Source organism: Diabrotica undecimpunctata, chromosome 2 (genome assembly GCF_040954645.1).
Source record: "Diabrotica undecimpunctata isolate CICGRU chromosome 2, icDiaUnde3, whole genome shotgun sequence".
Lineage (NCBI taxonomy): Eukaryota > Metazoa > Arthropoda > Insecta > Coleoptera > Chrysomelidae > Diabrotica > Diabrotica undecimpunctata.
Genome location: NC_092804.1, coordinates 20,393,899 through 20,421,890, shown reverse-complemented (window position 1 = coordinate 20,421,890; position 27,992 = coordinate 20,393,899). Strand labels below are relative to the sequence as shown.

Here is a 27,992-nt window from a genome sequence, read left to right as displayed (position 1 = left end):
ATTTGACGGATGGATGTCAAATTAATGTCACTTACCACGTGCACTGCATAAACGCAATCCCATGTGTTTGGGAAATGTTAAATCTTGAAGTTATTAAATAAAACAAATCAAAATGAAGAATAAATCTGTTCGGCATAAGGATTCCAATACGTTTAAGGTACGATTAATATTAAGTTGTATTTGTTATATTATTTTGAATTTATATACAAGTTTTACTTTAAATAAGTAAATAAATATTTGATACATGTATAACCTACAAATCTAAAAGTTATAATAAAAATGTATTTAAGCAATATCTTTAAGAATGTTTTTAATTTAGACCATCTTCATTCATTTTTAAACCCAAAGAAAGATTAAGGTTTTGTTATAATTGGTAAACATATATTTAAACTCTTAGCAAATTAGGGAGAGTAAAATATTTAATGTTTACTTATTCATTTTAATCATTCAAGTTCAGACAAGTACCAGGAATAGGCATATGAAGTAGAAATTGTCATTATGTCAATATGTATTACTCCTTTTTTTTAGACAACATTGGAATATTGAATAAAATCAATTATTTGGGAGTAAATTGTATACCATAAATTTTTACCAACTCATATTTATATATATACATGAACAAAATGTTTAATTTCTATTTTTTTTTAGTTCTTACCATTTTCTGAAAGAATATCTAATATTGACATTGATATTTTCCATAAAGTCCCCCATGAATATAATTCACAAGATGAAGAAAATGAAACGTTTTTTCAACAAACCATTACAAAATGGACTGTTATGAATTTAAGTCAAGGATATGAAAAATTTCAACGAGATATACGTTCCTATGATTATATTACCCTTCCACAACTATTGTTGGTCAAAGATCATCTAATCCAAACTGTGTTAAAGTATGTTAAAGAAGGAGATCCCTTGTATTTGCAACCACTTTTAGAGTAAGTACCATATATTCAAATGTGCCATTTATGACGATTCCAATAGTATATAGCTGTCTCGGAGTTAACTCACCTTTTTTAAGTGAATTGTTTCTCTGAATTATTTACTTGAAGTGGCCATTAAGAATTATATAGGTCTTTTTGTAAATTATGAATTTTTATAGCCTGTAATAAAGCTAGCCCAGATCCTTTTTTTTAATATGTATAGTTTTCGATCAGCTAATCAGTAGGGAATAGTGTTTTGATTTTTTACTTGCTCTTCATTTCATAGATCTCTTCTGGTTCATTTCTAGAGTTTAATTTTATGTGAAGAAACAGTATGTATAAACATATGTATAAACATTGCATGTAATGCATGTTTCTGTCTATAATCTAGGATGTGCATTGCATGTTTAAGGTATATTTATCTTTATTTTGTTTGACTGTGATTGCATAGGCTATATTGTTAAGTTGCTGGAAAAGTTGTACAGGTTGAATTGTTAAGTTTTTTATAGGTATAGGATATTATACTAGAATTAGTGAAGTTAACTAATTCACAACTTCCTTCTTGTAACAGTTTCACAGGATACACAAATGTTATGGTTTGGTAGAATAGCTGCATTATCTATAAATAAACAAAATTAACTGAGTAGTGAAATAAAGTCAAACTTTAGGTTTTCACTGTGCCTGTAACATCCCTAACAATAAATCAGTAGCTATTTTTAATCTATTTAAATGTTAATAATTATAATAATTATGTATAATCTTTGATTTAAGGTTAATTGTAGCGTTAGCCAGAGATCTCCAGAAAGAGTTTCATCAATACTTTCCAGAAGTTTTAGAAACCCTCATTAAACTAATGAACACAAAAAACACAGAACAACTTGAATGGATATTCACATGTTTGGCATACTTGTTCAAATTTCTTTGGAGATCCTTAGTAAAAGATATAAATTCAGTGTTTAATGCACTTCTTCCTTTGCTATCTGATAGCAAACCAGAATATATAAATAATTTTGCTGCAGAAAGTTTTGCTTTTGTCGCCAGGAAGGTGAAGGATAAGAAAACATTTTTGAATATTCTCTTGAAGACTGTTAAAAGTCAACCTGATGTAAGTATTACATTATGTAGAATTTGTAGAAAATAATTGATCTGTTGTTCAAATAATACATTTTGAAAATAATAAAGTCATCCAATGGAAATCTTGCCTATGACAATAAGTCTGTCGTCTTGGCTTCTCTTGCAAATAAATGACTCTCTTCTACATGTTTTTCTTTGATTTTCAATTTTTATATCTGGAGTATCTGGAATCCCATTGAATTCTCTTCTTTTCTCTCTCATTAATATGTTCATGGAAGCCTTGGAGCCCTTCCCTTAAACTGAAATTATTGTACTTTTAAATTTACTCTTAAACTGAAGTAGAAAATTATCAGTCCTTTCCCACTTTTGTTGGTCACTCATTGGCCAAATGGTTGATTGGATCATTTGGTGTTCAGAAAACCAGCTCATAAGTTATTATTACAATCTTAATTACACCATTGTCTCTTCCAAATGATTACTTTCATTAACTCTTTCTTGTTTTGGTTCCTTTTTATTTTATAACCAGACAATCTCAAAAACGAACTTTCCCAGCATAAGTGGCCCTTGGCTCGAACAGTTAAGTGCACAATCTAAAAGATTACAACTGACATCTATATTCTCCTTACAAATCCACATGATTCAAACTTAGATCCTACTTTTTCTACAATCTTCCTTCCACATATTTGCTCTGTGATATACATAATCAAGATCTGATCACTCAGGAAAATTATAGAATTTAGCCTGCTCTTAGAGATCCACAAGTGTTTTCTTTCTGCTTGTGTATATTCTCTCTCCTTATCCGATGGCTATACATACATTGGCGAAACTAGTCAGTCCATCAAAACACGAATCCAAGAGCACCAAAGATGCATTAGATCATGTCTTTCCTCCCAGCCTGCAGTGACAAAATATTTCCATTATAACGGTCATTATATTGTTTGAAAAACTGTATTCATTGCAAAAACTGACTTCTATTCCAGAAAAATTCGTAAAACAGTAGAAATTAGAACGGATTCCGAGAATACAAACTTTCCTTTTATTCTCCATCTGAATCCCACTTCTGCACTCTATGTCAGGGCGCTCTACTAAACACCTCCCGTGGTATTAACAACCACCACAATCCGAACAAGACAATGCCTGAATATAAATCAATATTTTCTGCAATCTTTTAAGAGAAAAAAACTATTTTTAAAATTTTTATTTATAATATCAAAATGATAATAAAGTTAATGTGTATTATTTTTAGGGAGTCCCAGGATGTGGGAAGTTGTTATTTCAAGTCATTTGTGGCGTTGATGGCCAATTTCATAGCTGCGCAGAGACTATTTTCCCGTTTCTGATTGATTCACTAACATCTGAAGGTTCATCCCAGATCATACTCTTCGAAGTGTTAGAAAATGTTATCGCTAATTTAGTAAATAATATAAAACCGCAAAAAGGAGACTTAGTTTGGTCAACATACATAACCACCCTGAAAACATTAATTGAGAAATACAGTGCTAACCAAAACGATGCTGTTATTAATGATACAAACTATGTATTGAAGTTGATAGGGCACACAGTTGAGTATAAAAGTGCAAAGTTTGTACAGAAACCTGCCTTATTGGTTGATATTCTATTGGAACTACTCAACGCATTTAATCAGTCTGAAGAAACTGTACTATTAATTTGCCAAATCAGTATTTTACTTCTCATATCGAACAATTTGAAGCTATCTCAAGAACAGGCTTCTATTCTAACCAGAAAATTACTATCAACGTCGCACAAAAAAGTATTTTTATCTTTTGTTGACAATATCAAAGCCTCTTCTTCTTTTGAAGCTCTAATTTTACCGAATTTTCTACGTTACTGCGTTAAAAACGCTTTAGACGTGGAGTCCCTTCATCTTTTGGTAAAAATATTGATGCATAAGTCTCCATCTTGTGTAAACGGTATAAATTTACTCAACCATGTGAAATATAACTTGGATTTTAAAGAATCTAATGGATCTGTTGCGGAAATTCTGGTCAATAAGATTAAGGAAAGTAGTAAAGTATTACTAACTGGGAATGTCGATGACTATTATTGTAGTTTAGTGTGTTTGCCTCATGTTGTCACTAAAATAAACGAAGACATTTTTTCGCTTTTGGAAGAAATTATCAAAGTGCTTCTAAAGAGTATTACTGATCTTCCTAAATCAGATATAAAAAAGTCCCTGTTTTTGATAAATATTACCTTGGAATGTTTGATTCATCTACATATTGACCATAAAAGACTGTTTCAACTCTTCGAGGACCACATTTTTGAACACTTGTTGACCCTTGCCGGAAAGCTGGAATACATAAGTAGTTTACAGAGTCTTGATTTAGTGGTTACTTATTTAGAAAGAGAAGATCCCGATTGTCTTTCTATGAGTTTGCTCTTGAAGATAAATCAGGGTTTGAAAAATAATTTTAATTCTCCATTTCACGAGGTAAGTAAAGTTTTTTTGGTATTCTCAAACAAATAAAGTGAGTCCAATTAAGGCACCATATGGGAAACTTTTTATTTTTAGTTGTATGAAAAAAAGTAATATTCTTTATAAAAAGTTTTGCATGTTCTAAAACCTAAAATACAATCATCAAATATTAAATTTTTTCAGTCATCTACGCGGTTTGCCAAAAATTATGAATTGTGGATATCATTAACTTCTACATAAAATTCATATTTTTTGACAAATCGCGTATATGACAAAAAAATTTAATATCTGATTTGATTTAATTTTTATTTCTCTTGCACTATTATAATTCATTTAGTCCATTTTCGGTCTCTGGCTAACGCTGTTTCTGTGGGTGACCGTGCCAATGCCACTCCTGTAGATAGCCCTCATGTAAAAGAAGTGCCCTGGAGTTGCGCACCCTCTCGGTCTAAGTAAAGAACGCACCTAATCTCCTAATCAGAGATGTCGCAAAAATTTTACACTATTTTAGCTAAGTTTTCAGTATTTGTAGTGTTTTAAGTGCCGATAGCTTGTAATAAGGTTTTAATTAAGTGAATAATGATATTTTCGCTTCTAATAGAGATTATATATATATATATATATATATATATATATATATATATATATATATATATATATATATATATATATATATATATATCATAATTGAAATGTACATATTATTTGTACTGAATAGTACATATTTTTTAGGTGCGACTTTTGACTGCACATGTATACACCGCTTTCGAGCATTTACCAGATTTCAAATTAAAACATAGTACAGATCCGGAGGCACACACGGAAGAATGGAAAGTGTTCAGTCTTATGTACAAAGTGGAATCGATAGAAGCTCATGTGCACACCTACAGAGATCAATTGCAAAGTTTAGAGAGGTTAACTTTCGATAAACCTCAAATGCTGATGTGCAAGCAGACTGCGTTTTCTACAATACCACTTCGGTATCTCTGTGGAACGTTATTTATAAATTTTCAGGTAAATTTATTTTTATATATCGCTTTCTTGGAAGGGTAAAAACGTAGTGTTATGACGAGCTTCGAGATTAGCTACGCTCCTGAGTTTAGGTAATAATAGTTGAATTAATGCCTACATAGTGAATCGATGACTGTCTCATTGTATAATTTTATTTATTTTTTGCGCATACAGCGATAAGATGAGTATGGATGTATCCCGCTTGAACAAAATTATTGAAAATTTAATAACTCGTGTAAAAGGTAAAAAAAAATATAGTTTTTAATAGAAGAGATATTACATCTTTTAGGATTTCTATGAGGAAAATGTTCAAATTCATTCTACATACATTACAGGATCCAATTTGTAAATACAATACATTTTGGAGACGGCTATGGCCGTATTCCCGTTCTCCTCCGCCAATCCCCCGGTCCAAGGCATGTTCCTCCTCCACACCTCTAGATTCCATCGCTCTTCTAATTCCTTCATTCCATGAGCGTCGAGGTCTACCTCTTGTTGTTCTTCCAGGGGGCCTCCATCTGTGAAGTTTTTGGGACCAACGTTCGTCAAGCATTCTCAATAGGTGTCCAAACTATTTTAAACCTCTTCTTTCTATTCTGTCAATGACCGTTTCTGTAGCATTCATGTTATTTCTTATAGATTCGTTGGTCTTCCTTTCCAGCCTTGATATTCTAGCACTTCTTCTCAAATAATCCATTTCAACTGCCAACAATTTTCTCTTCAGGTCTGCATTAATTGTCCATACTTCAGAGCCATAACAAAGAACTGATTTAACCATGGTTTGCCCTATTCTTTATTTGTTCCTTTTGAAAATGTTGCGATCCCACCATAAGGAGTTCAGACATCCTACAATTTTACGTCCCTGATTAATTCGGTGTTTAAGTTCGGTTTCTCCCAAGCCGTTCTTATCAATGAGTGCACCTAAATATTTAAATTTTTCCACTTGTTTGATTTCCACGTCCTCGTCTATCAACACTTCAAACCATGCATCTGAATTGACAATATTCTGTTTTCTTTATGCTGACTTGTGACCCCCATTTTACATATTCTCTGTATAGACGCTTTATCATCAATTCTAGATTATAAGAATTTTGAGCTAGGACGACTTGGTCATCCGCAAAGTCCAGGGAGAACAGTAAGTCATTTCCTATGGGGATTCCCATTCCCTGGCGGTGTTTTTTTGAATTTTGGAGCGCTGTGTCAGTATATAAATTAAACAGTAAGGGTGACATACTGCATCCTTGTGTTAGTCCTTTAGTTACTTTTATTGGCTCTGATAGTCAATTTCCGATTTTTAGAAGTAGTATCCCTATTATGTATACTTCTGTGATTATTCCTAAAAGGTATGGACTAATGCCAAGTTTTTGTATATTTAAGTATTAAATTTAAGTTATTGTTTAATTACTTATTCCAATTTGAGTCTTGGAACTGTATCATACGCCTTTTCTAGGTCGATGAAGGCTAGGTGTACTTCAGTACCAACCGCTATTCTTTTTTCTATTAATTGTTGGAGTATAAACAAGTTATCAGTGCAAGATCTACCAGCTAATTAGATGTCCAAATTCATTATCAAATAATTAAAAAATTTATATGATGCTTTTTAGATCTCTTAATAGAGTATAGTAGGCTCCACAGTATATTATTCTTTTATTAACCAAATGCACATCGTCTTTCCTTTGTAAAAAAACTATATTCTGATACATCTATTTAATTTATTCATCAAAATTCAGTAAAAACCAAAATTTTGTCTTTCCGCTTTTATACACACTCCCCTAAAAAACAGTATATCACTGGCAAATTGGAAACTTGTAGACGTGTCCATTCTAGTCAACACTTTGAAAGACAGATATTTCTTCCCGGCTTTTATGTATCTTAAACGGTAAAATATTATTTATTTTTAAATAAATCAATCTGCAATAGTTTATAGGAAAGTAAGTAAAACACAAGTTTTTACGAAATACTACTTTTTAATAACAAGTGCATATTTGGCTGATACGATCCTGGCAGCTGTCAGATTTGTTTTACATTGCAGGCAATCATTCTCGACATACCTAAAACACAACACTATGTTACGACCGAAAGGAGACTCTAGCAAGGACATAACTAATATTGAGCTTTTACTAAAAATCCTTAATTATGCCTTTATTTCATCTGGTGTTAATTGTTTGTCATAACAATAGAAAATAAACAAAATAAATTTGTGTAAAATAAACAAATAGTAAAATCATATTTTGTTCACATTATCAATTAAATTAAAAAATTAAAACCACAATTGATTGTAACGAGAATTACATTTTACATTTGTTTTGACGTTTCAGCGACAAAAAAAAAACAGGATCAGAACCTCTTTATTATTCATTATATATTTTGAATTATTCTAGCTTCTTTGGGAACCAGTCATAAAAATTATTACATCGTACGCCAACGGAATGGAAATAAATACCTTCTGGGAGATCTTTGGAGAAGAATTAAAACTTGCTCCTCAGTTGATATCGGCCCCTCCAGAACCTTTTGTGGATCTACTTCAGAGTTCTTGTACTACTTTAGGGGATTTCTACCAGGAAATACAAACATTTAAATCAAAACCAGATTTTAACAATTACAGACTTCTAATGTGGAAGGCTTTGGTATCCTTTGCTAATGTTGCTGAAGCAAAAACTAGGGATGTATCACAATTACTTTTGACGTTTGTATCGTAAGTATAAGTATGTTTACTTAAGTAAGTAAAACCTACTTTTCCGCGGATATATTTCATTAATATGTTGCCAATATAATAATTGTTTAAAGTAGGACGTATTGAAATTAGCTGGTTAATTAATTAAAATAATAAACGAAAAAATAAAATATGTGGTTGTGAATAAAATTAGCAATTGATTGGCATAACTCATAAATTATTGCCAATTCAGAAAGAAGCGCAGGTCTTCATCTTAGGTCCGCTTACCATTAAGCTAATTTCAGGACTGATCTCAGTACTAAAAATATTAGTTAGTTGTGCGAGTCGATTTAGACCATTGTTAGAGCAATACAAACTGGTTGAGTATTCGTTGCTTAAATGACTAATTTTTGAACTCAACATGCCCACAGGACACTCGCGCCGAAATTTTATAATTTGCTCGCTTTTGCTCCTTGCTTGCTCTATCTCTTTCTTTTTATGGACGTACAGTGAAATATATTCGAGGTTTGGTACATTTTTTAGGTTAGTGACCTGTGTTTCGTTTTTGCTATAAAAATAATAGTAGAATTGATTGAAATATTGTGCCTTTGTTACATACGATTCATTTTTAGTACAGAGTATATGGTAGCCAGTTCAGACTCAGTACCTTCTCAAAGCATTAAACAAAATGTTCAGACAGATACTCTAGATGAAAGTTGTGCTGATAAGGACGATACAGAAGATTCCGAAGAACGCCGAACCAACAAAGGCAATCGTAAAAATGGCAAAATATTGATAAAGTAAGTATATTATTTATTATTTGTGTAAATATAAGTTTTCCATAAAATTTTAGTACTTGTTATTCATTAATATTCATTTATGCGTGACCACGACCGTGCCACGTTTCCTAATCTTCTCCGGTTGTAATGTGTTTAAAGAAATTTAAAAATTATTACTTAGTGTATACTTTTTTATATAAGATAAAATTGTCTAATCTAATGCAATACATAGATAAAGTGTTTCTTGCGAATTAAAACCAAATAATGATTTTTTTTCTCATTTTAGAACCTTATTGCAAACATTGAACGTTTTTGCACAATTCAAAAGCCCTTTGTCGATGTACAGGGAACCGGAACTTGCTAAGCTCTACTTCGATTTGCTTCAAAACAAAGATTCTGGAATTCAAAAAGCCGCCCTCGATTGTATTTTTACCTACAAACACAAATATTTATCTCCGTATAAAGAAAGTCTGTATAATATGGTCGATGATAAGAATTTCAAAAACGAAATGACTACATTTAGGGTAGATAAAGACAGCAATTTGGTGCTTTCTGAACATCGGTAAGTAAATATTTAATATCTATATAGAACCATAAGAATAAAAGCGAATGTTTTTGGTGACCAACCCTGTATAAAATACTAATAACATAACAATAAAACACTGAAAACTTTGTTTTCAAAACTTCCACAAAATTTATTATAATATCTTAACACTACAGCTGTTTCGGCAGAGTGCCTAACAACAACTTAGGCAAATATATTAAAAACAACAAGATCCAAAATAGAAAGCACATACACAGTGGTGTATACAAACTTAAATGTGGTTATTGCCCAAAAACTTACATCGGTTAAACCGGTAGAACTTTTAACAAAAGTATAACAGAACATAAAAGGGCTTTCAATAATATACGCACTTCACCTTCTAGATCATATTCATTCTTTTAATGACGAATTTCAAATTCTTCACATCCAAATTAAAGGTATTAAGCTATATTTATTAGAATCTATGGAAATTAACAAATTAAAAATACAGAGATAATTCTGAATGTCTCAACTTGAGACAAACAGTTCTCCCCTCCTCAATCTATTCAGTTAAAGACTATAAAATGTAAACACATACCAAAAATAGATCACTTGAGAAAGGCACTCTGTCGAAACAGCTGTAGTGATAAGATATTATAATAAATTTTGTGGAAGTTTTGAAAACAAAGTTTTCAGCGTTTTATTGTTATATAAAATGAACCTCCATCAAGTAACGGTCGAATCCATCACTTATACTAATAACAATAAATTTATTTTAAAAATCCCGTTTTTCTTTTAACAGAGACGGCTTGATTCCAATAGTGATGCAAATAGTTTTCGGAAAAATGAACATTAAAACAGGCTTAAGAACGGGTGGTAAATCGTCGAGCCAAATGAGAAGAAGTACAGTTTTCAGATTCCTAGCCGGGTGCCAAGAAAAAGAACTATTGGGATTCTTGCAAAAAGTTCTTAGAGTATATAATAAGTTCCTCGTCGATGATCCGTTCGATATGGTAAACAGAGTTTACAAAGATTGCAATTTAGAAACATTTTTACCGCCTAAAAGATTATTGAGTACCATCAATTTGTTGGGAGTTATTCACGAGCAATGTGGAGGTCTAATGGGCGATGAAATTTTGACGTATCTCTTAAAGGTCATCCTCGTTATTGGTAAGTCATATTTACTCTATTTACATAATGATCATACTCAAAAAGTCATTGATACAAAAACTTTCCCTACAATAAAAATAAGAAGGTGGTAGTGTATTAGTTTTCTAGAGTGACGTTGAGGTGTCGACCTAATGTTCTACTCATAACGAAAGACAGCTTTTTGCTATGAACACATAACCTCACATTATTTTATTTACAGTACACAACAGGCCTAGTAGACCTAAGGCAAAAAGTTACATTACAATATTTCTTGTTCAGTTGATCTGTCATGGGTATCTTCGCATTTTAATATTGTTTGTCTGGCTTCTTCCTCTTCGTTATGTTTATTTAACAGCACAACGTAGAAACTTTTCCACTCAGACATTACATCATCAGTCTAAATTATCAGTATTCCTTCGTTTGATCTCATATACGTACTCTTGCTATGGTAACCTTTTTCTTTCGTCTTTACTTTCTGGTAGAAAAACTTAATTTCTTTGTTTTGGAACTTTTCTTCGATAGACAAAAAGGCAATAGCCAAAAGCAACGTGGGTTTTCAAAACGAAAGAAAATGATTTGAAGAAAGCTCGATCAGTAGTAAGAGGCTGCTTCCAAGAAGAGTATTGTGGGAGTGTTTATGCGTCTGTTGCAAGACTGTCAACTGTCAGAATGATGATCTCATTCAATCCTTAAAGTTTGACAATCAGACAACTCATTGCATTTTTAAATGGTTTTTTGAACTTATCAAGGCACCAGACGGTTTGTCAACAGGAGGGGCAAAATCGATGTTATGAAGGAAAACAAACAAGAGATCTGGTAATGATTTTTGTTTGTATGAAAATGGAAAACATAGTTTTTGTTATACATAAACATTTTAATAACAAGGAGTGATGTAATTGACCAAACTATTATTTTGACTTTGCTATATTTTTGCAGAAATATCATTTTTAATAGATAAAATTTGTATTTTGTGACTAAATAAATGTCCAGAAAGTTGTTTTGAGTAATATTTCGATACAATTCTAGGAACTTCAATTGTTTTTACTCACATATTCTTTAAAGTAGTGTGTAATAAAGTGTAATATAATAGAAAATAGAAAATAAGTTATTTGTATTCATCTTTTATCAAGTTTTAATGAAAATCTTTAATTTAAGGTTATGTTTCTTTTTATAGACTTTGTAAAGTGTCATTGTGATATTAGCCTGTTTGTTGCATTTTCGTTTTTGTTTATATGGTTGTAAATGTTAGTAATTTTATCTGTTTATTACAGGGAGTCACTTGAAGTTTGCATTTGACCACATTTCCGAAGTACACGCTGGCTATCTCGCAATAATAAGAAACCTAAGAGTATCGTGTATCAAAATAATAGAAAAATTCTTCGACCATTTCGATCAATATCCTTTTACAACACGACAAATTGACGCCCTCTTTGCAGTCTTTGTTTGGCCATATTTAGACAAATTGAACATTGAAGGTATACACAGTCCGACAGCTCTACTAAAATTAATAGTTCAATGGGGATCAAATCCCAGATATTTCTGTTTGTTGGTAAAGTATAGAAACGTAGATCCGAATCAGTATATTTTACCGCATGTTTTGAAGTTGTTGGTTAACGAAAAAAGTCACATTAGTGTTGTTAATGTGATAGAAGAGATGTTGGAAAAACTTCTTAGTTTGCAACCAGACGAAGACGACATTAAAAATGCTCTGCAAGTAAACGATGTAGTCACGATTGAACAAGATATTTTAGATAAAGTCGGCATCGTAGATAACTTGAACTATGGTAGTATGATTCTGCTTCCACATGTTTCTATTATTCTCTCAAAAATAGAAAAGAAACTCTTGACCAAATCTAAAAATCTGAACCAGAAGGAATTGTTCATATTATCCAGGATTTCCGAGTTAGTTTGGGATCCTTTACTCAGCGATAAAATATTGGATCTCCTTTTGCCGGTTGTTCTTAAAAAATGTGCCAAGTCTTTACCCGAAGAAGTAGTTTTAAAGTACATTACTACAATATTAAATCTGATGCAGAACGTTGCAAAACCAGAGATACATTTGAAACAAGTGTCGCCCTTGTTCTTCGAAGTGTCATATCCTTCTAGTAGAAAATTGTTAGTCCAAATAGTGAACGCTATGTTCAAAAAGTCTGATGGTTTAAAATTGATATCGGAGTTAGTAGGTGAACTGAACGCTTTTGATAAAAAATGGGTGGATCAACCAGACTTTGAAAGGCGCCACAATGCCTTTAAAAAAGTACAGCAATATCTGTCAGAGGGAAAAATAGATGCACCGTTGGGAATTATAATAATATATAACTGCTGTTATTTTATATCTCACGAAAGTGATCTATCAGCAAGGGAGAATAGCTCACATACTCTAAAAAAGGTAGCTGTGCATTTAACTCAAAATTATCCTAGACAATCTGATTTGATTTTGAACCAAACTTTATTTAATCTCATACGAACTGGTTTTAAAAGTGTCAAGGATGAAGTCCGACATGAGTATATATCTTTGTTGGGTCATCTAGCTAGAGAGTGTCCTGATGCGCATTTTATCCTTAGGGATTTGAATAAATATGCCAACAAAGCTGATCCTGAAGTTGATTTCTTTGAAAACTTAATCCATCTTCAACTACACAGACATGCTAGAGCGTTGCTAAAGTTCTGCCAGATTACCAAAGAGCAAACCGAATCACCCAATCCAAGAACTCTTACTCAATTTATTTTGCCCTTGGCTTCTCATTATTTATATAAAGAAAAATACGTAAGCAAAAATAGCGTTATTGATGCTGCAATTGAAGCTGTCGGTGTGGTTTGCAGGATTCTACCTTGGCATCAATATGAAGGAGTATTAAAGTTTTATTTGTTGAAGTTAAGTGGAAAATTGGAGTACCAGAAACAACTTGTAAGATTAATTGTTGTTATTTTGGATGCTTTTCATTTTGATCTTCGTCACGCACATTATGATAAACCACCAGTACAAGAAGATAAAAATAAAGTCTTTAAAAAGCGAAAAAACAATAAAAATCTTGTCCTTAATGGGACACATATAAATAAACAGATTGATACTATTAACAAGAGTGAAAATGATCTCGAAACGTCTAAAACTGAAGAAACTGAAATGGAAACTGATGGTATTAAAGAGTCGGAGGATAGTAACGAAGAAGTTGTGGAAGATCGTGATAATAACCAAGAGGAGGACGAGGAAAAAGATGTTGATGAATTCCTTGAAAGTGAAGATGAAGTTGAAGATGAAGTAGAGGAAGGTGCCATTGAAGAGAAATTGAAAATAATGGAGAAAATTACTATTTTATGTAAATCGACAGCTACTAGGATTGTTCGAACTTTTGAGGTAAGACTGTTTGCAAAATATTTTTATATATTTTTATAGATTTCGTGGCATTAACTTTTTTATTGAATAGTTGTCAATACTGAACATATATTTCACTGATAATCCAGGAATAAGTTCCAAGTTTACTAATTTAAACATTATCCGAGCGTGTTCAAGTTTTTTTAGGTTATGTTAGGTTTGGTTTCCTCCTAACAACCAAATTACCATGTTGACTAATTTGCAGTTTTTAAAGAGCTTAACTAGAATGAAATGCTAAATGGCAGGGATTAACAAAACTTATAACGTTTACGTCGATGTCTAACCTATTACGTTTGTTATAGGTTAGTTTATTGTAAACATTTAGTCTATTGTAAACATATATAGTATATAGTAAGCGCAGTAAATATATGCACAATTGTTAAATTCAAATTGTAGTGACATAATAAAATTTCCAATTAATCATTTAATTACTTTTAGCTGGTCCTGATTCCAAAATTGCACAAATCTCTTGCAGAAATGACGCATCATGAAAGTTCGCATAAAGTAAATAGAAAGAAGTTGGGATTCGAGAGAGAAGAGGAAGATCTGTTACGTGTTCCGATTTCTTTAGCACTGGTTAAGCTATTGCAAAAGTTACCAGAAAGCATTTTGGAACAGAATTTGCCAGGGTAAGGACTCTAACAAATTTATCTACTTTAAATATTTTTTTTAGGTTAATCGCATATTTGACATTTATCTAATTGCGTCAGTGTTTTTGACTATACGTAGTTCCGTATTGATTAGTAGTGTCTGTCGATAACGGATCACCTTGTTGTCTTTGTTTTTTATTTAAACTATTTCAATAACATGGTGTGATTAAGTAGTTTTATGACCCGGTAGTTTGTACATTGTTGTACATTGTCACTGTCTCTCCTAATGCTTTCCATACTTCCCAGGAATATCATCTGGTCCAACTGCTTTTCCTTTCTTTATTTTTTGAATTGCTTGAGCAATTTCTTCGTTTGTTATTTTGGTAACCATTGCTGCTACTGTCTCTGTTAACCTAAATGAACTATTAGGATGTTATTGTGAGCAAGCGGAAGCTTCAGTCAGAATCTGAATGTCAAGGAGGGTGGTCTTCGACAAAATAAGCTATTTGAACATATGACCAGTTTCAGGGATGGCGGTAATTTAATTTAAAATAATACAAATTTATAGTTGGTTTCCAACACTCCCTTTAAATTGCTGTAATTTGCTCGACCATCTTCTTATTTGTATACTTTTCATATTATTCGCAGTTATTTTGTTTTTTTTTTCGGGCTTTTATTTATGTGAATCATCTATTGGGAGAAATCCTTGAAATATCTTATTCTTGGAAGAAAGACTGATTCGTATGCCATGAAGGCAAACAGCATAATCACCCTTATGTCGTAATAGCTCCTCTCCGCCTTATGAAGGAATAGCTTTAATTTTTGACCCTTATATCATGCTCACATAGATAAAAAACCATGCCCATAGGATCGGGTCAACACTTTTAATGGGTTTTTCGATGATTTTTCTTCTTCTGTAACCCTTTTGACACATTTGTGATAGTTGAGAAGTTAGCAACATGCCAGCAACATATCAACAAAAAGTTATTCACGTGTCAACTAAAATACGCAGCATTTCAAGAATCGAGAAAGCGCAAAAAAGAGCCGACGGTGTCGAAAAAGTGGCAAAAACATATAAAAAGCGACTAACTAGAGCTTTAATTTTCAACTCTTAGACCACGCTCACACGCGTCAAATGCCACGCCCGTAGGATGGAATTAACACTTTTCACGTTTTTTTCCAAAATGAAAACCCTAAGAACAATAGTGGGCAAAACAAGAAGAGACAGGGTGAGTAATACAAACGTCAGAGAGCAGTGCAAAATTCAAAATATTGTAAGATAGGGAAGGCAGCGTAAGAGGATGTGATACAATCATGTAAGACGAATGGATGAGAATAGACTCACAAAAATTGCCCTAGAAAACAACCCGCCCGGTTCAATACCTCCCAAGAAGTAGAAGAAGGTTTTTTCGATGATATTTCGATAATTTTTCGACGCTTTTTGATGAGACTTTTTTTCCGACCCTTCTCTAACACTTTTGACACATTTGTGATAACTGAGAAGTTAGCTACATGTCAGCAACATGTCCACGTAAAGTTAATAACGTGTCAACTAAAATATGCAGCATTTCAAGCTTCGCGAAAGCGCCAGAAAGAACCGACAGCATCGAAAAAGTGGCAAAAGTGCCGAAACAGCGACAAATATATTTAAAAAAGCTTCTAAACCGCTCCAAACGCGTAAAAAAAGTATCAAAAACATGTAAAAATATGCGACCAACGCATTAAAAGTACGAAAAAAGTGTAGAAAAAGCATGAAAATTGGCGAAAGAGCGTCAAAGTAATCCAAAAAGGCGCCAAAAGTGTCGACAAAGTAACTCACTCCAACTTGTGGGTATTAGTTGGCGTGATATAAGAGTCAAAGGTAAAATTTTACTTAAATGTCTTATCTATGACGACCGTTCTATGAAATATTTTTTCTTTCATCAGTTTTTCTGTTCACAATTTTATTTTCTTATTTTAATTTCATAGAGAGCCAAAGACTTTTTCTTTTTTGCACAGACAGTAACTGGTATAGAACAATTTAACCGATTATATTTGATTAAAAACAGATTGGATCCTTTAGCGTTCAGCGATTGATTTATCTGTGTGTTCGTCCGGGAACCAGTACAGTCAAAACACCAACGTATATAAAAAAACTGATGCTACTGAGAAAACTAGAAAATGCATCTTTACTGGTAAACTACGATTAGTACTGATGTGAACCAATTCATATCAAAAGTGGTTTAGTATTTGGCCAGCTACTTATTTTGATCTACAAAATGTTGATAATGTCGTAATAAACGTTGTAACGTACATTGTATAAATGAATGGACACAAAATAGAAAAAAAGAATGGAATAACCACATAAGCAGAATGGAGGAGACCCATATCGTCAAAATAGCAAGAGATAAGTCACCAATCGTTAGAAGAAATATCAGACGACCGCGCAAAAGATGGAGTGACAACCTTCCATAGAGGTATTAATCCGCCAATGAACAAGCAGAATTGCTTATAAAGAGGAAGAAGAAGAAGAAGAAAATGTTGATAATGAAGTTTACGTTATCACCTCTTCAATAATCTGTCCTATTAACTAAATGCATTTCTTGAAGAAGGAATCACGGGTAAATGAGTAACTGTTTCAAGTCAACAATCATCTCAAAACATTAAATAATTGGTAATATTGGCAAGGCAATAGTTGTGAGGTAATGGTCAATAGAAAGATTAAAACTCCCTTTTTAAACTTTTTTGTATAAAAGCTTTCCTTTATTATGCTTTCAATCCAACCGATCTCAGATTAGATCCAACCAATCATCGTACTACTCATCCATTGGTTGATTTGATTTACCCCAAATTCTCATAATCCTCTCAAAGCTGCAGATCCACCAAGGATTTTGCACTACGACGTTTGACGGTTGGTGTGTTACTGGAACCAAATACCCACGAAACTAATTACATCGAAGTGAGTCTCCCAGCCTGATGAATTACATTATTGACATTATGTACAGTTGACATTATGCAATTTTAATGCAAATTTTCATTTATTTCTAGGGTATTTATGAAAGCATGTACATTTTTGAAATCGCACCTCGAAAGCGTAAGAAAGGTGGCAAAAGAAACCCTTCAGAAGATTATGATTACTCTAGGACCAAAATACCTTTCATTGCTCATAGGCGAAATGACACCTTTGTTAGGAAAAGGATTTCAAGTTCACGTTTTAGTTTTCACCATTCATGGAGTTCTTAGTTGTTTGAAAGAGTACTACAAGCCGTCGGATTTGGACCAAATATTGTTGACAGTGTTAGATGTAAGTATATATATCCTTTGAAGAATTGTCCAGTAGTTCTACTAGTATTGTAGAAGACAGTATTGTACAGTAGATGATAAAAGTAGCCTGGTAAAATGAAGCTTCTTGTTTAAAAATTTGGGGTATATACACAGTTAGAACTCCAAGAAATATATATACAACCGATATACCTTGTAACATTGTACACAATATTATATATATATATATATATATATATATATATATATATATATACATATATATATATATATATATATATATATATATATATATATATATATATATATATATATATATTTATATATTTATAATTTAATAATTTTTAAAGAAAAATATAAATATGACTTAATAACTTTAAAAAATTTGATCACATCCTGCGTTTTGTTCGTTATTCCTTGTAAGATATTTCAATTATTTATTTTTTATTATTTTCAGTTTTGTACTACTGACATTTTTGGTACGTTATCAGAAGAAAAGGAAGTGGCCAAGATAGCTGTGAAAGTAGCGGAAGCTCGTCACTCAAAATCGTACGACACGTTGCAAATTTTAGCCCAATTCATCACCGAATCCTGCCTTCTTGACCTGATGCTACCAATTAAGAAAGTTCTGGAAAAATCTCATTCTTTCAAAACAGCTCACAAAGCGCAGGAAGCTCTAAGATACATCGCGTTAGGTTTGGTTGACAATACTTTTGTACCTATAGAATCCTTATTGAAGTTTGCTTACGGCACGTCTTCTAAAAGTATCCCACAATTGATCCCTAAAGGACCGGCAAAGAAGACGGAGAAAGAAGTCGAGAAAATGAGGAGGGAGAGAGAAGACTGCTTTATAATCCAAAAGATAGCTGGAAACAGGGATTTGTATAGGTTACAAAATGTTAAAACCTCGATTAAAACCAACGCTCATATCCTGGTCGAGTTTGGATTGAGATTATGCTTTGTAATGCTGAAAAGAGAAAAAGTTCGTGATGAAAGTTACAAGATGTTTATTGATCCATTTATAAATGTTTTTAAGAATTGTTTGAAGTCTAAACATATCAAGGTGAGTTCAGTTATGTCTTTTATGTCATGTAAAACTGTTTTTTTTTGTGCATACATTTTTCTATGAAATGTGTCATTCTAGATTCTTGTATCCCTAATATTTTTATTTTTCGATTTAAGACAACAGAGTGAATATTTTTAATATTTCCAACTACTTGTAATGTTTTTTCAACAAAATATTACCAATACGCTATGCAGTGGAAACCTGGAATTGAGATAAACATTAAACAGATTCTGTCGTCTGTTTTATTGAAACAATTAGGATGTTTTTCAGTCTCAACAGCTTCTCGGACAATGTTTGATTTATAGAAACGGGTGAGAGTTATAGTCAGGGAATCTTACTACTCAGTTTTGTAACCTGTATAGAAAAGGGAAATAGAGCAGAAATTGGGTCTGTTTTGAATTATTCGGTTAGTTTGACCCATATAAAATCAAAATCAAAACACCAAGAAGTTTTTTAATTATTTCCAATCACTCATAATGTTTTTTTCAACAAAATATTACTAATATAAGTACTATGTAGTGGAATGAAATTGTATTAAACATTAACCGGATTCTGTCGTCTGTTTTATTGAGACAATTAGTATGTTTTTCGGTCTCAACAGCATCTCGGATAATGCTTGATTTATAGCAACGTGTGGGAGCTATAGTCCTGGAATTTTAGAACTTAGTTTTGTGACCAGTATAGAAAGGGAGCTTGAATAGAGCAGAAATTGGATCTGGTTTAAATTATTCGGTAGGTTTGTTCTATATAAAATTGTAGAAAGTCTGCATTTGATATATCGGACAAGTTTTTGGTGGGTAAATATTGTTTTAATTTAGAATATATTCTGTTTGACAGAGTAATTTTATTGATTTTGTCACTTATTTGATAAAGGAAGAAAATATTTGGTGTGTTTAATGTCCAATTCTTTTGAAAGGAAGATATATGTCTTGGATGATTGTGTTAAAACGATTTTTGTGGTAATCCTTTTGGATAAGAGCTTATTTTACAGAACTAAGTTTTACAGATCTACTTGCATAATCGAAAACAAGGGTATTAATAGCTGAATTAATTTGTGAAGGTGAATGATAACAGTTAGCATGTAAATAACGGTTTGCATGTATGGGTTTCGGTAAATAGAGTAAAAGAAACCTTGGGATTGGTTTGTTTATGACGATATCTATTGACGATTTATAGGATCTACAGCTGTAACATGGTCGTAAAAAGAAATCAAAAGCATCCTTGTCATGGGACCAAATATCATCGTTAAAATTTAAAAACAAATTGTAGAGATAATTTCAGACATATTACCTGTTACATGTCGACAGGTATTGAAAGAAAATAGTTTTTTTGTAATACAATTCGTACATCGTATGTTATAGAATGATGAAAACTAATAGATACTGTTGAAATAAAGAAAATATATAAAAGAAAGGATGATGTAAGACATGTGGTATGTTAGCCCCTTAAGTCATTGCCAATGACTAGAGAGTAAGGACTTCCTCAACCCATATATATATATATATATATATATATATATATATATATATATATATATATATATATATATATATTATATAAACTAAAAATACTTACATTTTTAATCCCTTATTACAGTTGAGCAGTCTGACATTGCAGTCTTTGATATGGGTGATGAAATATGATTTACCTTCGTTGAAGCTCCATATCAAGTCTATCGTGAAGGAGATCTTTGCAATTTTACATAAATATGCTTCTGCCGGACTCAGTAAAGGAGATAATTTCGATTTGGTTGTGGCTGCTTTTAAGGTAAGTTAAAAATATTTTTTATGTACCAAAGCCTATTTGCAGACTTAACAACATGCTCTTCACCGAATAGATAGGTCATCAACTAGACAATAAATCTCTTCGCAAATGCGTTAAATCAAAATTTCAATGGATTATATTCTCCCTCAGATAATATATTATCTATATATTTCCTTGCAAATAGTTAGAATTTCAAGTGTTTAGTGCTTTAATTCAATAAACAATTTTGTGTAGCAATGGGCCAAAACAAAAAAGAAATCTAAATTCTTACTTTCGACTTACCTTGGATAATCATCTAATCCTTGTGAAACTTGCCAATGTAATCTTTTAGATAGTGGGCACACTTTTTCTTCTTGTGAACACTTCTTCTTCTTCTTCCTCTTTATAAGCAATTCTGCTTGTTCATTGGCGGATTAATACCTCTATGAAAGGTTGTAATTCCATCTTTTGCGCGGTCGTCCGATATTTCTTTTGCCGATTGGTGACTTATCTCTTACTATTTTGACGACACGGGTCCCCTCCATTCTGTTTATGTGGTTAATCCATTCTTTTTTTCTATTTTGTGTCCATTCATTTATACACTGTATGTTTACATTTTCTTTTAATGTGTTCACTTTTCTTTCGATCTCTCAGTGTATTTCCTATATGTAATTCTTCTCAGTACTCTCATCTCTGCCGTTTCCAGTAGCCTTTGCGTTGTGACTGTGTCGGGTCTTCTTTCTGAGGCATATGCCATTATTGGTCTTACACTGGCTTATAAATTCTTGACTTCATATCAGTGTTAATGTGTCTGTTTCGCCATATAGTTTTATAAGGCATCCTGCCAGTCTATTTGCTTTTTATACTTGATCTCTCACTTCTTTGTCCAGGTCTCCATATTTAGACAGTATAATTCCCAGGTATTTTATTTCCATTACTTGTTCAATCCTGATGCCATCAATTTCTATTTTACATTCTTGTGAACACATAACAGGTTAAACATTATATCGATAGCGACTGGCTCGGGTTATTTACTAACTGGTTAGATTGCACCCTGTGTCAATTCTTTTTTTATATATTAATGACTAAAGAAAAGGTACATCGTCAACTGAGCAATTTTTAAATAAAAGTAAATTAAAACTTATAAAGCAGGCTGTAACAAATTTTATCTTACTGTTACAGGCCATGGCTGTCCTAGTCAGAGAAGTTAAGTACCACAGCATAGACACTAACCAACTTAAAATCTTGCTTTTGTACGTGGAACAAGACATACACGATTACGAAAGGCAAGCCACAGCTTTTAATTTACTAAAAGCCATTTTGTCCAGGAAAATAGATGCTCCTGAATTAAGTGATGTTATGCAAAAGGTAGCAGAGCTCAGTATAGTTTCAGAAATGGACCACGTTAGAGCTCAGTCCAGAGCTGTTTTTCATCAATATCTTATGGATTATCCGTTGGGAAATACTTTGGAGAAGCATTTGGGTTTTTATATCTCCCAGTTAGGATATGAGCTCAGATTTGGAAGAGAATCTGCGATTGAGATGATTATGACTTTGATTAATAGTTTTCCTTTGGTGAGTTTTAAATTTATTCAGTAAACAATAAATAAAGTAGTATTAGATGATGGTATTTATTTAAGAAATATATTTTTTTCTATTTTAAAAGAATATTACAATAAATTAACTACCTAATTTGAACATACAGGTCGTAAGTTCACTGTACTTTACGTTTAAACCTATTTTTAATTTTTTGTAGTCTGTTTTATTTCCTTTTTATAATATTTTAGGAAGTACTCAAGTCACACAGTGCGACATTACTTGTAACTTTAGGAGCTAGGCTAATCAATGATGAAGAACCTGAGTGTAGAAAGAGAGTAGCCGAATGTATATCTGCCATGTTAAGAAAGCTGCTAAAATCAGATCGAGATCCGTTGTTCGAAATTGTAACCACGTGGCTCAAGGATAAAAATGTAAGTTTTATTATTTTATTCATTAATGCCAAAGGCTATTTTGAACTTTATGCAATAAGATGAGGTATTATCTTAATTATAAACAATAACACATTCAAGTACAGAAAGATAAAGCAAAAAGTTCCCTGTTGGGGCTCTGCAAGGTATCTGATAAGTTTTTTTGAGGTTTATGGACTTCAATAACTAAAACCGGTATGTTTCCTACAGTGGGTTGGGTGGATTTTTTAAATTATTAACAATTTGAGGACAAAAATGCACCCTTCTAAGTACGTTCGTCTACCAGTAAATAGTAATGTATTTTAAACGATGTTTCAGGTAACTGTCTGATAAAACACCTTTAAAGCTTTAAAATCGCGATTTATGAATGATAATTTACTAATTTGTTGCATAGAAAACTGTAAAACTGTAAGAATTGAGGAAACTTTTTAATAGATATTAATAACTATTGTAAAAATGAACTGTGTTAAAAATATCCTTAAACTTTTCGAGTGATTAGTTTAAGTTTCATCAAAATTCTAGTAGGCTCAGGGCTAAATTAGATGGGGACCAAATAATATTTACTAATGATTTTAACGCATTTTATTTTAGTTTTGTTAATCTCAACTTATCTCCGTTGTTAACTTTAAAAACTAGCCCGAGTCTAGGGCAAGTCAATCAGATGGTCGGCCAGGTAACACATCTGTTACCCAGTTAATAGAGTGTTAAACCCTTTTGTACAAAAACACTTAAGAATTTAATGATATTCGCCTTTTTCAATTAAAAAAAAACATAAAAGTTTTTCATTTCTTTTACTAGTAAAATCAGAATATTTTTGCTTGAAATTTTGACTGACGTTATACAGTGAATGCCAGATGTCAAAACTGAGACTTTGAAGCCACCTTTGTAAATTTTATTTGATTTTTTTAACTACTAATAATTTTTAGGTTAACCACAGGAGACTTGCCGCACAAATCTGTGGTATATTTGTTACCATAGAAAAATCCAGCTTTGAAACAAGACTGTCAAGTGTCACATCATTATTACTAAAACAGTTTGGCATCGACAATACTCCCGGAAGACTAGTAAGGATAAATAAAAAAGAAGAAACGTTTACAGAAGAACAACAACGTTCAAAAGATCACCATCTCTTCCAAGTACTTCAGCTGCTTTTAAAACTGTCCGCAAACTGTCCATCTTTGTTCAAGGATACAAATCTAATTGAAAATTTGACTGTACACATTCAAACTTTGTTGGCGTACCCTCACGATTGGGTGCGTTTAGGATCGGCGCAATTTTTAGGTTATGTTTTGGCGCATTTGGATATTGACCATATAAGAGAGTTGTTGATGTCGGACACGTCAGATGAAAGCGGGTATTTGTGCAGCGACCCTACAAACGCTGTTAAGTCTTTGACTTTGGATCTGTGTGATCAACTCCAGCCAAAGAATGTTAAAAGTGATCTGGCTGAACAGGTAAGCTATAAAGACGACTAATTAGAGTAAGCTATAAAATGTTTTGAGGCGGTATTTTAGAGCTACTTTTAAACAACGACATTTGTTGCTTGACATTTTTATTTTAGATAAAGCTAATAACCTCGAAATATCACACAAAAAGAAACTATAGTTCATTTAATAAGTAGATAATAATGAAAATTTGTGTAACGTCCGAGAATTTTTTCAAAATGGTCGTTTATAACCAAACACAAACTATCTTTACACAAACTATCTTTACTTTATAGAAATTTTGCAATTTTTCCGATGATTAATGACCTAATTAAACCCCTGTTAATATACACGCGTGGTTTGTTAAACTATACTTAAAATATTTTACTTAAAGTAAAATAAACAGACGTCACTCACGGACAAAGTATATATCGAATGAAAACCATTCATTAGCGAATCAATAGGTACGTCAAGAAACAAATATTCAAATTTGGAACGATACCATTCCAAATGAGATCCAAGAGCGTCCAATGCATCTCGAAAAAGTCAATCTTTGGTCTCGATTTTGGACTTGCGCTGTCATCCGTCAGCGTCGGAGAGCTATAGGTCGATGATTACCAACTTTTTTTCCTAAAGTGGATGATATGGACACCAACGATATATGGTTTCAACAGGACGGCGCTATGTGCCACACAGCTCATGTCACATGTGGGTATTCTGCACCAGCGATTTGACGGCATGGTCATCTTACATGAAGTTGATGTGAACTGGCCATCTATATCGTGCGATTTGACCCGATTAGACTCTTTCTTGTGGGCTTTTTTTAGACGTAAATCTATGCGAATAAGCCACAAACCACAGCGGCCTCAAAGCCATCCTAACATGCCAAAATTTCGAGATTCAGAGAGAGAGAGAGAGAGAGAGAGAGAGAGGAGAGAGAGAGAGAGGAGAGAGAGAGAGAGAGAGAGAAAGAAAGAAAGAAACGTAGGGAGATATATTGAACTTAAAGAGTCACGTTAATTATTTATGATAATACAAAATCTCACTTAGTTTATTATAATTATTAGTCAATTGCTTAAAATATAAAAAATGTTATTTCTTCTATAGGTTGTCAAAAATCTCGTCTTCATAGCCAAATTGTTGCAAAACCTTCCAGTGTCAGAGAGTAAACCAAATCTGTTGTGGTTGACAAAACGTATGCGCAAAATAGTCAATACGGAAATAGTGGAGAATGCCGTGAGTACAACATTGAGGACTGAAGTGTTTAAATGGATAGCCGGAGTTGCTGCAGCTGTAGAAATTGAAAATATTTTGCCTATACTACATCATTTAGTAGCACCATTGGTAAGTTTAAAATTTTTCTAATGTTCTTTAGAGTATATATGTTTTATTTAGACAATCGTTTCTTCAAACAAAAATAACGGTTATCAACTGGTCTATCAGAAAAATTTAATAAGTTTCTTATCGGGGAAATGTTGATGGTGGACAATGTGGGGTAAAAAAGCTTTGAATGTCTGTAACAAAGATTTTTACAAGTATTATCTATTGAAAGACATTAAAATCTTATTTAAAAAAAACTTGTTTTCTGAGTGACAGTAAATATATTATATATAATAACAAAATATTTATTATACCTGGAAATTATGAATGATTTAATAATATAAAATACGTAGATGTGTCCCTTACGGACGTCTATATAAACTTGTGTCCTTGTAAATTTGTTATCTATGAAATAACAGATGTATGAATTTTTTTAGAAAAAAAAACTGCTACATGGAATTAATTTTTAACCTGTCTTACAAATTTCACAAAAAAACCAACAAATTCGTCTGTAACTTTTAACAGAAAATCAAAATCTCTGAATTTTAATGTATAATTTGCTATTCACTTCGTGCATGACTGTGGCGCCATCTATGTCTGGCATTTATTTGACATCACTATACGTCTTTTACTACATTCGTATCGTCTGGGAAGCTCTAAAAATGTTTCAAGAGAAACTTGGCCCATAATAAACGATCTTCGAAATAAAACGAACACAGCTCAAACATTTTCTCTTCCAAACCCTGAAACTCTAAAGGAATACTTACATTAATATCAACTATTTTGCCACAACAAGATCCTTTTTCCTATCTCCCCAATTAAAAGAAGGTCTCGAATTCATTCTTGACATTTTGTAAGCTTTGTCCATAAAATTGTACAATTTTCAGTGACAATAAAGCATATTTCTATTCTATTCTATTCATATAGAACACATCCAAAACATGATGATGAATATTTAAAATAAAGGCCACAAATATAGACAGTTAGTTGCAGTGTTACCCAGTAAACATATTTGTATGTATTAATAATTGAATCATATTGTATTCTTTTTAGGTACGAGAATTAGCTACCACAGAAGAGAAAAATGCTCCCTTGAGGCATCTATCCAAAGAAGTATCAAATCTAATAAAAGCAAAAGTCGGTGTCGAAAAGTATACTGAGACTATAACGAAACAACAGCAATATCTATCTATTAAGAGAGCAGAAAGAAAACGGTCGAGAACGCAGCTGGCTGTGACTGATCCAGAGAGTTTCGCCAAAAAGAAAATCAAAAGACACGAGAAGAAGAAAGACGCCAAGAAAAGGAAGATAGAATCGTTGAAAGGAACAAAGAGGAATTTTAAGCGGCGGAAAACTACGATTGATTTAGAAAGTTCCGAAATTTTTTAAATTATTATCTGTGATAAATCGATTTAGTTTTGTAATTTAATTTTACAAAGTATTGTAAAAAATATCTTTGAATAAAACCGAGTGTATGTTTCTTTTTATTTCGTGTTTCTTTTTATACAAAATAATCCCTATCCGAAAATAATTTCAGTACAATTTTACACAGCTTGGAAGACTTAAGATAAAATAATAAGTGAAAAAGAAGGGTATAAACTGGTAAAAAAGGGAATACAGATGATATATTAATACCACATTAACTACATTATCGTGAAAGTATAATGCAAAAAAATGTAATAAATATCGTATATTTAGCCTAATGAACCAAACACTAAAAATATTCCTCAAATTTATACATTTAGAATATATAGAAAACTGGAACAAGATATTGGTGAATACCAGTTTAGTGAATAATCACAGACACGAACACTTTCAAGCTACCACAATAGCACTCGAAGAAAGATACAAATATCTGCAATATAAGTAATAGGTTCATCGCAGGTGGAGATTGTAGCTAAAAAAATACGTGCTAGAGAGCCAGAGTAACAATAACCTAGGGAACATGCGTATTAGTACAACATACCACTGCAGGATCACTACTTTCATAACGTAGTTCATCAAACTCACATTTTTACATACATTTAAAATTAGGAGAATACTTTGATAATAGGTTGGTTGCCAGTCAAAAAGTAGCCGAAAATAATTTTGATTCAATTAATAGTAATTACAAAAGAGGTTTAAAGCTTTGTATGTAGGTATATTTAAAAAGCCCTTAGAAGGGCTACATCAAAAAACACAAACGTTTTCGGAATAATAATTCCATCATCAGGTTAAAAGCAGGTTAACATGCCTGAGCCACCAAAATATTAGGGTAAAACCCTTTACAAAAATTAAAGTTACCAAAAAATGTACATGTTGTTAAAAATGAATTATGTTTAATATTTTATTAGATTTAACTTCAGGCAACATATAACCATGCCTCACGTGAGTACCAGCGTCCGGAGGGTAGACCTCTTCAAACGGACTTCAGCTGGTAACTGATAAATACTGATAGAATCATTTTTTGGTAACTTTAATTTTTGTAAAGGGTTTTACCCTAATATTTTGGTGGCTCAGGCATCTTAACCTGCTTTTAACCTGATGATGGAATTATTATTCCGAAAACGTTTGTGTTTTTTGATGTAGCCCTTCTAAGGGCTTTTTAAATATACCTACATAGAAAGATTTAAACCTCATTTGTGATACATGGTATACAGCCAGCTGCAGGAATTTATTTTCCTTGTGGATTTTAATAGTAATTAGTTTTTGACAAATATTTT

The 27,992-nt window shown here is 32.3% G+C and overlaps 1 protein-coding gene across 1 annotated transcript; it reads left to right on the top strand.

The window, feature by feature from the left end:
- The first annotated feature begins 11 nt into the window (after positions 1-11).
- Positions 12-26,777, top strand: LOC140434295 (small subunit processome component 20 homolog). The gene is made up of 19 exons (XM_072522449.1): positions 12-157; positions 649-935; positions 1,692-2,025; positions 3,241-4,446; positions 5,164-5,445; positions 7,824-8,137; positions 8,728-8,895; positions 9,161-9,436; positions 10,200-10,567; positions 11,818-13,901; positions 14,358-14,548; positions 17,537-17,792; positions 18,228-18,833; positions 20,433-20,603; positions 21,762-22,154; positions 22,367-22,549; positions 23,473-24,000; positions 25,078-25,314; positions 26,344-26,777. Exons 1-19 carry the CDS (start codon positions 113-115, stop codon positions 26,677-26,679), a joined length of 8,265 nt encoding a protein of 2,754 aa, XP_072378550.1. The 5' UTR covers positions 12-112; the 3' UTR covers positions 26,680-26,777.
- Positions 26,778-27,992: the final 1,215 nt, after the last annotated feature.